Raw genomic sequence first — 13550 nt, forward strand, 5'->3', positions numbered from 1 at the left:
CCCCATATTTATACTTTATATTTAAATAATGCACCAACTTTTAAAAGTCTAAAAACCTATTTTCCTGGCTAAAGCTTAAAAAAAGGGGCCAGAGTTATTGTAGAGTGGGTAGGGTGCTTGCCTTGCATGCTGTTGCTGACCGGGTTCTATCCCTGGAACACGCGTAGGTCCCCGAAGACTGCCAGGAGCACAGAGCCAGGAGTTACCCCTGAGCACCACCAGTCCCTCTCCACCGAAATAGTATGGAAACTCAAATAGCTGTAATTGGATAGTTTCTTACTGCCCCTTTTAAAAGAATATGTAAAACTTAAAAAGATATTTCCTATTCATACTTTTTATCATTTGGCTTAGAAAAGAAAGAAATGCTAAAATAATAAAGAGTTTGAGAGTGGAGAATAGATTCTCTTAATAGTTATGTTGGTGGATGAGTTTAATGGTTGGGGTTTTTTTTTTTGTGAGTCTTTTTGGGGTCATACCCAGTGATGCTCAGTGGTTACTCCTGGTGGTGCTCGGGGAACCACGTGGGATGCCGGGGCTCAAACCTGGGTCCGCTGTGTGCTAGACAAACATCCTACCCCTGTACTATCACTCCGGCCCTTGGTTATTTTTTTTTTTAAAAAAAGCCATCATATGCAGTATATTCTTAAGATATCTCAAATTCAATTACAAGAGATACCAGTCATCTTTAAGAACTGATTAGTGATTAAAACCCATTTTATAAGAAACACTGGTATTGCTGTTGGTTCCAGATTTCTGCTCTTTGCATCCTGCCAGAGGAAAAAGTGCTATGTGCCTCTTATGTGTCTTGTGATAATGTACATGTGCATAAGAGCCCAGGTTGTATATATCCGTGCTCCTTAATTTGTTAAGGAGCAGATTCTTTAATGCTAATTGTGCTTGTGTGTAGAACAACTCTGAGATTGTTTACTCAAGGAATCACTAGTGCATGTTAATTCTTTTTAAAAGCTACAACATCAAGACAAGAAATCTTCTGGGAATCTTACTAGTTCACTGAGATGCTGATGTTTTTATTTTTTATTGGTTGATAATTTGACAGGAATCCCTTTGTTAACTTGTATCTGTCTTTCTCTGTCCCATTTTCCCATTAGAAAAGGTTGCGGTGAAAGATCCTCCGGACTTACTGGACAGGCAGAAATGCCTGAATGCCTTGGCGTCTCTGCGGCATGCCAAATGGTTTCAGGTTGGCTCTTTGTTATTATCTTGTTGTTGCTATGTCCTCGTGCAGGCTTCCTGCACAAGGAACACCTGCCACTTCACACAGTTTCCTGTATCGTATATAAAATGGGGATGCTCTTTACGTAGTATAGTTATTCGAGTAAATGACTTAATTGTGGCAAAGTGCCTAGCACAGCCTCTATTGATGTTAATGATGGTTAATTATCGTGTAATTCTTTCTGAGTTTAGTACTCTGAATTTTAAATGGTGGCTTACAAATTACACATGTGGGGGGAGAAAAGCTAAGAGTTAAGATTGTTTTGAGGCTCTGAAAACAGTTTTGAATACTGTGTTTTGAATGTTTTGTAAAACTGCCTTTTAAGTCACAGTTTTATTGCTTTTAGTAGCTTGAATTTTTGGTTTGCCTGATAATGCTAATTAGTATTTACATGAAAGAATCTATCCATGATCAATATGTTTAAAGACTGGATTTCAGTAGGGATATTGGAATCATTTTGTTTGTTTTAGGCAAGGGCAAATGGATTGAAATCGTGTGTAATTGTCCTCCGTATTCTGCGTGATTTGTGCAACAGAGTCCCCACATGGGCACCGTTGAAAGGATGGGTAAGTGTTTGTGGTCATAGCAGACTCTGAAGTTGTGCTCAAGGTAATCTGTAGAAATCACATATTTCACTAAACATGGTTAATTTCTGAGTTAAATGTGGTGTGTAGTATCTGTTATAGTTGGTGGGAAAACTATCTTTTTTTAACTTTGGTTTTTGCTTTTGGGCCACACGTGGCAGTGCTCAGGGCTTACTCCTGACTCTCATATGGGGTCCCAGGAACTGACCCCCTGTCCCTATCCTGCCGTCTTATCTTGCAGGTCCCTAAGCAGTTATCTTTTTATATGAATTTAAAAATGTTTGTAACCTATCTGCTCAGTCCCATTGTGTTTCTGTTCCAGAACCTGAGTTTTCTTTTCTGACAGGAAGACTCTGATTCTGGTAGAAGTGAACCTCTACATTTGGCACTGGTGTCTGATTATTGAATATTGCCCTACTGCCCATGAACCACTTCTTTGATCTGGCTTACATATTTTTTAAATGTTATTGAACTACCAGTCTAAGTCTAAGGCTCTCATGCCTACTCTTTCCTCTTGTATACATATTTAAAGTTTATTTTAAGTTCATGTTCATAATTAAAGTCAGGGGAATAGTACCTATGACCCAACTATGGACATATTTATAATGTATGTTGCAAAAGCTACTTAATTTGAATATTATTATATTTGACCTAATCTAGACCAGCATTTAAGAATATTGTGAAACAAAGTTATAAGGCGTCATTTTTAGTGTAGTAATTATTACTTTGAATGTTTCCAGTTTGTGGAGATTTGATCTTTCATTCTAGTAATTGTACTTGGAACTGTTTGAAACGAAGACCTGTTGTGGTTTATCTGCTTTCTAGTTTAAGTGACAGATTTGGGTATGAATACAGTAGTATTGTTGAAGTTATGAAGACTTGTAAAATAGTTGTTAGATCAATTAAATGACAACAAGTTTTAACGGTATTCTTTCAGGGTAATGAAAAATAATTTTTTTAACAATATATCTTCTCAATGTATTATTTAAAAACGGTTTAAAAATGGTGACTGGAGGTAAAATTGATAAATCAACATGAAAAATTTAATTGGGTTCTATTTGTTAAGTTGACTTTCACATTTTTGCCTCTTGTTATACATGAAATGTCAGCTTACTTTTAACTGTAATCCCTTTAACACTTGGTGCATGTAACTAATTTGTAATTTAATATCTTCTAGCCACTAGAGCTTATATGTGAAAAGTCTATAGGTACTTGTAATAGACCTTTGGGCGCTGGGGAGGCCTTGAGACGAGTAATGGAGTGTTTGGCATCTGGAATACTACTTCCTGGTAAGGGCTTCAAACTCTGCAGGCAGATGAATCAGAAAAAAATTCATTTTGGTGTATTTTTCTAAATATATGCTAAATTTGTGCTCTGCACAGAAAAAATGTTGTATAGGAGTAAAGTTTGCTTGGAATTTTCACACTGGAATGTTTGAATGTTATAAAAAGTGCTATAAACTTTTAATAATCTGTTTTATATGTACTAACATAAAAGGTACTAATAAGGTACTATCTGCTATGAATTTGCTTTACCTAGAGCTCTGAATTAGAAAATGTAGACATTTGGGTCTATTCTGAATGAACATAGGAAGTTCATTTTGTTTGCAGTCTGGTGTTTAATTTCTAAATATTTTATTTGGTCTTAATTTCCATATGTACTTTTAAAGAGTTGGTATGGTTCATGTGCTGTTACTAAATTCTCAGAGTATAACATAGTTTTGGTCTTAATTATTTTAGTGACTTTTAATAGACTTCAGGACATTGAAGTGCTAACATAGTGAAAATGAGTGTCCTTTTCGTCCTCAACTGTTTAATTGAGCAGTTTAAATGTAGTTTTAATGGAGTTCCTCAGTATACTTCCCCACCCCCCACCACACACACATACATGTTAATTTATTAACGTATGCAACTTTGCTCTGAGAGGCACTTATGTTCTTCTTTGCCTTTGCTGAAGGGGGCCCTGGCCTTCATGATCCTTGTGAGCGAGACCCAACAGATGCGCTGAGCTACATGACTGTCCAGCAGAAAGAAGATATTACCCACAGTGCACAGGTAGGAGATTGGCATTGTGATCCCTTAGAGGGTTGTCTGAACTTTTTTTTTTCCTTTTTTTTGGTTTTTGGGTCATACCCGGTGATGCACAGGGGTTACTCCTGGCTCATGCACTCAGGAATTACTCCTGGCCCTGCTTAGGGGACCATTTGGGATGCTGGGAATCGAACCTGGGCCAGCCGCATGCAAGGCTGTGCTATCACTCCAGCCCTGAACTTTTTTCCTGAATTGTTCTATTTAAGCACTTTTGCCTATTATCAGCGACTCTTGCCATCATATTTAATGAGCCTCTGTTTTAGCTAAAAGATATTCAGCTAAATATTGGATTCATTTGAGTATAATTCATAAGAACTTTATGAGTAGCCATTGAAAGTTTGACAAATACTTTTTTTTTTTTAGCATGCACTCAGACTATCTGCATTTGGCCAGATTTATAAAGTGCTGGAGATGGACCCCCTTCCATCTAGTAAGCCTTTTCAGAAATATTCTTGGTCAGTCACTGATAAAGAAGGTGAGTATGAAGACTTTATTGAGGTTGGACATGGGTAGTGGTGGAGATGGTCATGGATTTGTGTCTTATCAGAGCTTGAGGAAACATTATTGTTAAAAACGAACCATGTATAAGAAAGTTTACTACTTGGGCTGGGAGGGTGTTTCGGGATTGGACTGCATGCCTTGAGCGTGGAAGCCAGCATTGTCTGTTTCCCGGAGCACTTCCAGGAGCTACCTCTGATCACTTCGTGCAACTTAATTTGTCACGTTCACCTTCCCAAAAGCTGAGGGTTGCCTTCTCATACCTACGGGAGAAGAGTTTTCTGGCTCTACTCATGTATCTTGCCATCAAATCACTGTCCCCTGGAATAGTGAAAGATTCACCTGTGTTTTAGATTATGTTCATTAGCCTAGTAAAGGCAAAAAAGTGAAAATAAGCTGGCAGTGACCGTATATTTTTTTTGTTCTTAATTGTGCCAATTTAATTAGGAATTTCCTGTCTCTGAGTGTTGCCTTTCACTTAACGAAAATATTTTAGTGTGATGTATGTATAACATCAACTAAATAAGACTTAAAACTTCTGAATAAAAAACCTTATTTGCTTTTTGTAAAGAAAATTTATTTTCCTCAGGTTGCAGATAGGATTTGTTCTAGATTTTACAACCCTCTTTAAATGTCTGTTATGGGAGAATGTAGCTTAAACCACTGAACTCTATGTAATTGGAGGATCTAGAGAAGAGATCTGTGCATTTATTTGTGATTTTCAGATAGTTTTACTGGGACTTAACGAATAAGAGAGTGGTTGAATAGATACTGTTTCTTTTTAAGTTTTATCTTTAAACACTGCATTCAGTGAGACCAGATTTCTCAAAGTTTCGGTAATGCAAAATGAAATCCAATACTCAGCAGATATAAATAGATAATAGCTTTTCTTGAGATCATCAAAACTGGTTGACCAAAGTGGTAAGGATTGACTTAAGCAACTGCTAGTCAGTGTGAGTTATTACCACGGGCAATAAATCTTGATGATTAGAGGATCTATAATCTGGATTTTATCACAAGGTTTCAATGGAAATATCTGGAAATCTTGTGACCTGAATCTGTTGAACATAACTTTCTTTTACCATAAATCCAGCGACCAGCTTTTATATTGCAGACAGTGCTTTGAAGCGTGGGTAGGTGGGGCATCTTCTCTGTTGTAATTCGGACAGCCAAAGCTTTTCCTTCATGCCATAACTAGCTGCTTTATGCAGGAAATTGCCCATTTAGTCATTCTGTTCATACCCGTGAGTCTGTGTGAGATAGTCTATAGGATACAAGAGAAGAAAAAGTATCTTTGAACTTCGTAGTGTACTAAAGAAACACATGATTTCTATATAGGTGGTGGACACAAGTCTGTGGCACTTAATGTTTCTGATATTATAGAAATGTTCAGAAAGTTGAGGTCAGAGAAGAGTTAAAGAAAACTTCATAGAGAAGATACGCTATAAAAATTGGTGAGGGAAAGGACTATTCCCAGCTCTGTGCTACCTGGACAGTGCTCTGGAGACCATGTGGTACCAGGATTTGAACCTGGGCCTCTTTTACACATTCCAAGCCATTGGCTTATCTCTCCATCCTTCAGAATCTCTAAGAGAAGTATAATTGACACAGAGTAGACTATTTTGTAGTGTGAAGCAGTTTCCTAATGCATAAGGCTTTAGGGGCCGGGGGTTAAGGGGCTAAGCATCTCACATTGCATGCAACCAACTTGGTTTGGACCTTTCTGACATCGGAAAGTCTCCAGAGCACTTTTGGGTGTGGCAAAACCCTCTGACTGCTCAGAAAAAATTCTGATGTGTCAGATTTTGGCATATATGTACTTAAAAGTATATAACAGAAACGTTAAATTACAGAAGTATTTGAAAAGACAGGTGAACTCTCTGGGGGAAAAGTCATGTGTAATAAGAGCAGTGCAAAGTACCTTGTACTTTGGATCCATATCTTTCCAGTCTTCTGTTTGTGCACATGTAGGCATGAATATATGCACAAACATTTGTATATATGTGAATAAATTTAGGAAATTGAATTTCCTTTAAGAAGAGTTAATGTTACACTGTTCTATGGAGATTCTCTATGATTCCAAGGTGTTCCGGTGCCTTTCATTTGGGCCAGGGCCAGCATCTGCGGTGCTCAGGGCTTGCTGGGGTGTTGGGGCCACTCAGTCCCTTGGCATGCAGAGCATCCAACCCAGCCCTTTGAACTGTCTCCCTGACCTCTCATTTGCCTTCCTGTACATTTGGTAGAGTAAATAGGACTTTTGTTTTGACTGATAGTGAATCTTTAGCAATTATTTTTAGGTCCTGGGTCTTCAGCTCTGAAGAGACCATTTGAAGATGGATTAGCAGATGATAAAGATCCCAATAAAAAGATGAAACGAAATTTAAGGAAAAGTATGTAAAATCTTCATTTTAAAATAAGACACAAACTAGAACGTATTAAAAGTGTTATGTGGGAAAATAAAAATTACAAAGAATTTGATTTGCATTGCAGTTTTAAAAGATAGATCTAAACTGGCTTTAAAAGTTGAATAGTTTTTTGTTTCTAAGCTTCATTGTTTAAGATACATTAATATCGACAGATTACAATGGATATGTAAATATAACAGTGCATATTGTTTTTACAGCGACATTAGAATAATTTTGTAAGTGATTTTATAATTATGGCTTACATTGGATTTTTATGTATGTTTTGAAATCCTGTTTTGAAACAGTCTGGTGAATTTACGGTGATCACTTGAAACCTATAGGCGCATATATTAAAGCATAACAGCTTGCTTTTGTATCTCCTTCATCTTCCTTTCACAGTTCTGGATAGTAAAGCAATAGACCTTATGAATGCACTAATGCGACTAAATCAGATCAGACCTGGGCTTCAGTATAAACTCTTATCCCAGTCCGGCCCTGTCCATGCCCCAGTCTTCACTATGTCTGTGGATGTGGATGGTACAACATATGAAGCCTCAGGACCATCCAAGAAAACAGCAAAACTTCATGTAGCAGTGAAGGTACGGTATTTATTTTGCTTTTTGTGCTTTTAAAATGTCATTTCTAATAGATGCTTATATCTCTGTAAGTATATTAACATCTAACTTTTGATGTTGGGTGGGGCGTGGTGGTTGGAGATCTGGTACACACAGTGGTGCTCAGGGGCTGTTCCTGGCTTGGTGCATCCGATCATGTGTGGTGCTAGGGATTGAACCCAAGCTTCTTGAATGCGAATCACACACACCAGTTCATTAAGTAAACTAATGCGCGCGCGCTCTCTCTCCCTCCCTCCCTCCTCTGACCCATAACTTAAAAGATAATACAGTGTAACTTTTGTTATCTCTGAATCCCAGAATTCTTTTGTGTATATTGAACAATTTGGAAATGGGACTGGAGAGAATATAATGGGAGAGTGTTTGCTGACTCAGGTTCAGTCCCCAGAGCACTGCCAGGAGTGGTGCCTGCATACAGAGCCAGGAGTGACCCCTGAGCATCGCCATTTGTGGCTTCCAAACCACCCACCCCACTACCACCAAAAAGCCAAAAGGCCTAAATTTGGAATAGAAAAAAATGTAAAAAAATACATAAATAGGATAGCTCTGAGGCAGGTCATTAACATATATAGAGTATTGGATTCTTTCTTTCTTTCTTTCTTTCTTTCTTTCTTTCTTTCTTTCTCTCTCTCTCTCTCTAGGTTGAGCTCACAATATATAAATAAGTAAATTATGTTAAGCTCTTATTTTTAAAATTTAGCATCATTATTATTCCATTTATTAACAGTTTTTTCCCCCTGGGTTTTGGACCATACACAGCAGTCATCAGGGGCTACTCCTGGTGGTGCTTGGAGTACTGTGTGCAGTGCTGGGGATTGAACTGGGATTGGCCACAAGCAAGACAAGTGCCTTAATCCCAGTAGTATTTCACTGATATCAGAGACTATTTTCTTTGGAATGGGGTGGGAGTGTTTGGGCCACAGTTGACAGAGCTTCCTAAAGTTGGGGGTTTATTTCCAGCAGTGCTTGGGGAACGTTGAGGTGCCAGGGATCAAACCAGGGTCAGCTGCATTTTAAAAGCAAGTGTCTTAATCCTATACTATCAGTAATTTAATGATTTAGATGTCATTTAGATACATTATTTAAAATTTTCTGTTACTGGAATTTTTGCTTTTTGTAGATTCTTATCATAAATAAATTTTAAGGCTGGAGCGATAGCACAGCGGGTAGGGCGTTTGCCTTACAAGCGGCCAACATGGCCGACCCGAGTTCGATTCCTCCGCCCCTCTCGGAGAGCCTGGCAAGCTACCGAGAGTATTCGATATGCCAGACACAGTAACAACAAAGTCTCCAATGGAGACGTTACTGGGCCCGCTCGAGCAAATCGACGATCAACGGGAGGGCCTTTACCTTACCTTACCTTACCGGTACTTTTTTATGTGGTACCTTTTCTATATTTTACTATTTTTATAGGGAGGTGCATGATTGAAGTAATCTTGCATATTGGTTTGTAAAAATCTTAAATACATAAATACTCTTAGTAGCTTATTTGAAGTCTTGCAGACTAATACAAAAATAATCAGATATCATGTAGACTGATTGATACTTGGTCTTTTTTCATAATCATTTCATTTTGCGGCTATTTTAATTTAGGTGCAAACATTATCCTGGGGTGTTTGGATGTAGCAGTGAGGAGGACGAAGCCCTTGCTCTGCTGGAGCATCGTAGAGTTGAGAGGAGTGCAAATGTCAATCAGTATATTGCTTATACCCTGCCTCGTACCCTTAGGTATGATGAAGGAGTCTGGGTTTATTATGCAGCAAAAAGGGACTGAGGAGATGAAGTAAAGGACACATGCTTAGTGTGTCCAAAGTCCTGAGTCCTGTCTCCAGTACTCCATGACCCCCGAGCACTGCTGGGTTGTTTCTGGTGATGCCTGAGTGTTGCTGATGCGGGCCTGCTGGTTGGGTCCAGCACCACTAGATGTGACTATCCTTGGCGCCCCCATCTCCAGAACAAGTTGGGCCAAGCTCTGCTGGCAGTGGCCCCAGGGTCTCAACCACGCTGGGTTTGGCTTCAATGAGAAATGATTAAAATGAGAAATGATGGAAAATGAAGAGTCCAGGAATAAAGCTAAAGTACAGTTCAATAACTTAGCTTTCATGTGTTTGAAAATGAGTCACTAATTGAAATGAAAGTTCTTTGTACCTGGGCCAGAGAAATAGTTCATTGCAGCATATCTATATCTGTATCTGGAGCTATAGCACAGCGGTAGGGCGTTCGCCTTGCACGCAGCCAACATGGCCGACCCGAGTTCGATTCCTCCGCCCCTCTCGGAGAGCCGGGCAAGCTACCGAGAGTATCTCGCCCGCACGGCAGAACCTGGCAAGCCACCCGTGACGTATTCGATATGCCAAACACAGTAACAACAAAGTCTCCAATGGAGACGTTACTGGGCCCGCTCGAGCAAATCGATGATCAACGGGAGGGCCTCTACCTTTACCTTTACCTTTACCTTTATCTCTATACCTATAAATATGTTGTTCCTTTTTGGGTCACACCTGGCGATGCACAGGGGCTATTCCTGGCTTATATACTCAGGAATTACTCCTGGTGGTGCTTGGGGGACCGTGTGGGATGTTGGGAATCGAACCCTGGGTCAGCTGCGTGCAAGGCAACTGCCCTACCCGCTGTGATATTGCTCCAGCCCCGCAGCATATCCTTTGCGCGCAGAAAACTTAGTTCAATCCCCTATACCACTTGATTCCTCAGGCACTTTTAAGGAATCACCATCAAGCACAGAGCCACGAATAACCCCAGTTGTTGTGTGGAAAGGGCTGGAGCGATAGCACAGGGGGTATTTGCCTTGCACGCAGCCGACCCTGCCGACCTGAGTTTGATTTCTCAGCCCCTCTCGGAGAGCCTGGCAGCAAGCTACCGAGAGTATCTCGCCCGCATGGCAAAGCCTGGCAAGCTCCCCGTGGCATATTCGATATGCCAAACACAGTAACAAGTCTCACAATGGAAAAACAAGTCTTAGAATGAAGACGTTACTGGGCCCACTCGAGCAATTCGATGAACAACGGGAGGACAGTGCTACATTGTGTGGAAAGTTTCTAGCAACTGACGGAAAAGGCTTGTGGAATGTCGATTCACTCTTCATGATCAAAGAACACACAGTTGGTTATCAGCATCACAGTTATTTTGGTACAAAGATCACATGGTCTTCATAGAAAGGGTTAGCATGAGATATTCAAAAGCCCTCCGATACAGTGGGTTGTTCTTATTATAACATTTAACATAAGCTAGTGGCCTCATAGCAAGTTTGTGATTCAGTAATATTTGGGGGAGTTAGTAAGTTGGCAAATTTTGTAATATAACACTTAGATGCCATTTGTTCTTCTAATAACTATTAACATTTGGTATGTTTTCAAGGCCCCCAGCCCCTTTTAACCAGCAATTCTAAAAATCTAGAAAGCACTGCAAATAAATATTTCCCTGAGTGCTGCAGACTCACTTGATGGGAAAAACCCAAATTGATGTGGAACTATTTTTAGTTTTTGTTATTCCGGTTAGTGTGAATATTTTATTTCTTTTCACTATCATGAAATAGCACCTGAGAGTGCACTGAGGATTTGAAAAATACATTGTATTAACTTTATGAACTCTGAAAAATTTTAGACTATCAGAGCACTCATCCCAGCTACCATTTCATAAGATGTGATGGGACCAGTGCAGTCTGTGTACAAAATATATACCTAAAATAACATTCCTATTTACAATAGGAAATTTTTTAGTGTTTACACAAATATTTATTTTTAGGAATGGGCTAATTATTATTTTACGATTCTTAACTTACCATCATGTATTTAATTATTTTAGATTCAGATTCTTCTAATTGTTTCATGTTTTACTGAACTTGACTGATTAACCCTTTAGGTGTATTCTGAACTGGAATTAATAAGGTTAAGAGAAAACATGTTTGGCTGGGGCTGTAGCTCACGGATAGAACAGAGGCTCTGGATTTAAGCCCCATTAGTACAAGCAAGCAAACAAAAAATGCATAAATGATCTACTAAATATGATGGGAAGAATTTCTCCATAAAGGTCACGTTGCAGGTTTTACTCATTCATGAGTTTGAGGGAGTAGTTTTGTGTGTGTCGCTTCAGGTTGGGAATCCTGGGGATGGACCTCGGGCCTCACCACAAGCATGAGCAGGATGCTCTCACCCCAGCCTGAGTGTTCTCTGTCACGTGTGTTTATGTGAGTAGGTCCAGTGAACATAACAGTCTCAGTAGCCTGGTAAGCAGGTGGGGGCAGTGCTATGAATGCAGATCAGACTAAACAATCAAATCCGAGCAAAGCAAGATTAAAACAAGTTCCTGTTCCTGGAGCTTGGCTTCCCAGCTGCAGGTACCCTGGAGAAACAGATTAGGGGGCCCTCCTCCCTTTCTCCTTCCAGCCCTTTTTCCTGGGCGTCCTGGACAAAAGGCATCTTCCTGTACACAGTCAGCCAGTTCTTGTGAAGGAGGCCTTGTCAGTATGCACTTGTCGAGTCGGACTCCCGGATGTGAGGCTTGGCTTTGTGCAGGGCGGGGCAGCGTGCTCTTACCTGTTTGCTTCTGCATCTTTCCCAGCCTCATCTGCCTTCCTAGAAGATAAAAGGTTATGCTGGATTTTCAGGCCACCTTGTTTCCAGGAAACATCTTGTCAATTTTCACTTCAGTAGCCTTGTTTATTAGGTTGATTGGCTTCCAAGACACTTCGAGACTCTGTTTTCTGTGATATGTAGCTTGTTTTGGCCTTAACATTGCTTCCAGATATTTGGTTCAAGTAGTGGAGAACGCCTTACTTTTACTTTCACTTCTGTAGTGTATACTGGTTATTCTTAGAATAAGTTTATGTTTATAGGAAAGTGACTCAAGATAAAGCACGAATAAATGAATTTGATAAGTGAAGAATGGGCAGAGAAAAGAACTCAGGCCACTTAAACTATTGGGAATAGCTGCAGTATACTTAAGTTTTAATGGAATAAACCCACATTGTGACTCCTGGCTTTTTTTGTGGAATATGGTGGATATGTAAGGATTGGACCACACTGGGTGGTGCTCACAACTTATTCCTGGCTCTGAGCTCAGGGATCACTCCTGGGATCACTCCTGGTTCAGGGGACCATATGTGGTGCCAGGGATTGAACTGGGATTGGTTGCATTGCAAGTTAAGTGCCTTAGCCTTCGACTGTTTCTCTGACCCTAGGTATTTGTTTTTCAATCTTGTCTCCATGTACACCATTAATAATACAAACCAGGCAAAGGACGTGGGTTGAAGTGGTTATGGGATGGATTTACTATGCCTCCTCTTTTTAAATAATTAATGTTAAGAGCACAAGCTGTGTAAACACCAGAAGGGGTTGTAAGAATCTAAGGTATGACCTTATATTCCACAGCTTTAGATATTAGTGATAGCTGAAACAGATACAGGAATTTTTTGGAGCCTATCTATCTCTGTATCTCTGATATAAAACTTGAAATCAGTAACCAAGAACTGCAGTGTCATTCTGTTTGAAAGAAGTTTATAATAGAGCGAGTGAACATACTCTTTTTTTTGGTGAACATTTACAAAGCAGTAAAATCTTGAACGAGATAACTGAGTGTGTTTGCAAGTGTGTGCTTGTGTCGAAAAGCAATTCCGCTGTCCTGAAAGCTTTTGTTTCTTTTCTTTACAATGTGGTCTTTCAGCTTACAATCCTATAGAAGCCACTGTTTCACAGCCACAGTCCGCCTCACCCATCACTCAGCAGTGTTTGCAGGTCGCTCCACCATCACCCCCCAGTCCCCTCCGCCTTCCACCACCTGTCTCTCGCTTCTAGATCTTGAAATGGAGCACAGAGGGTAGGGCACTTGCCTTGCACAAGGCTGGCTAAGGTTCGGTTTGCGTGTCCTGTATGGTTCCTGAGCCCAGCCAGGCGTGATCTTTGAGTACAGAGCTAGGAGGAGCACGGCTTGATGTGACCCAAAACAGAAAACAGAACAAAGATAAGAAATGCCACAGATTGAATGGAAACACAAGAAGGGTGAACATTGGAGGTAACCATCGCATAATTAGGAAACAGGAATAGAAATTCAAGAGCAAGCACTATGCTTTCAAGTTTTTATTATGGTTTCAG

At 40.0% G+C, this 13550-nt stretch overlaps 1 protein-coding gene and 1 non-coding gene across 5 annotated transcripts in view; one reads left to right on the forward strand and one right to left on the reverse strand.

Moving 5' to 3' along the window:
• The window catches only part of STRBP (spermatid perinuclear RNA binding protein), a 138240-nt gene that overhangs the window by 106595 nt on the left and 18095 nt on the right, over positions 1 to 13550 (forward strand). For all 4 annotated transcript variants that reach the window (XM_056138512.1, XM_056138513.1, XM_056138515.1 and 1 more), the window contains 7 exons: positions 1110 to 1201; positions 1705 to 1800; positions 2996 to 3107; positions 3775 to 3872; positions 4272 to 4383; positions 6704 to 6796; positions 7211 to 7410. In XM_056138512.1, the coding sequence (XP_055994487.1) occupies positions 1110 to 1201; positions 1705 to 1800; positions 2996 to 3107; positions 3775 to 3872; positions 4272 to 4383; positions 6704 to 6796; positions 7211 to 7410 (803 nt within the window). The remainder of the gene's footprint in view (positions 1 to 1109; positions 1202 to 1704; positions 1801 to 2995; positions 3108 to 3774; positions 3873 to 4271; positions 4384 to 6703; positions 6797 to 7210; positions 7411 to 13550) is intronic.
• Positions 12664 to 12794, reverse strand: LOC130045873 (small nucleolar RNA SNORA51). Its single transcript, XR_008795638.1, has one exon. It is a non-coding gene; the product is annotated as a small nucleolar RNA SNORA51 (small nucleolar RNA).

Source organism: Sorex fumeus, unplaced genomic scaffold (assembly GCF_029834395.1).
Source record: "Sorex fumeus unplaced genomic scaffold, SorFum_2.1 ptg000129l, whole genome shotgun sequence".
Lineage (NCBI taxonomy): Eukaryota > Metazoa > Chordata > Mammalia > Eulipotyphla > Soricidae > Sorex > Sorex fumeus.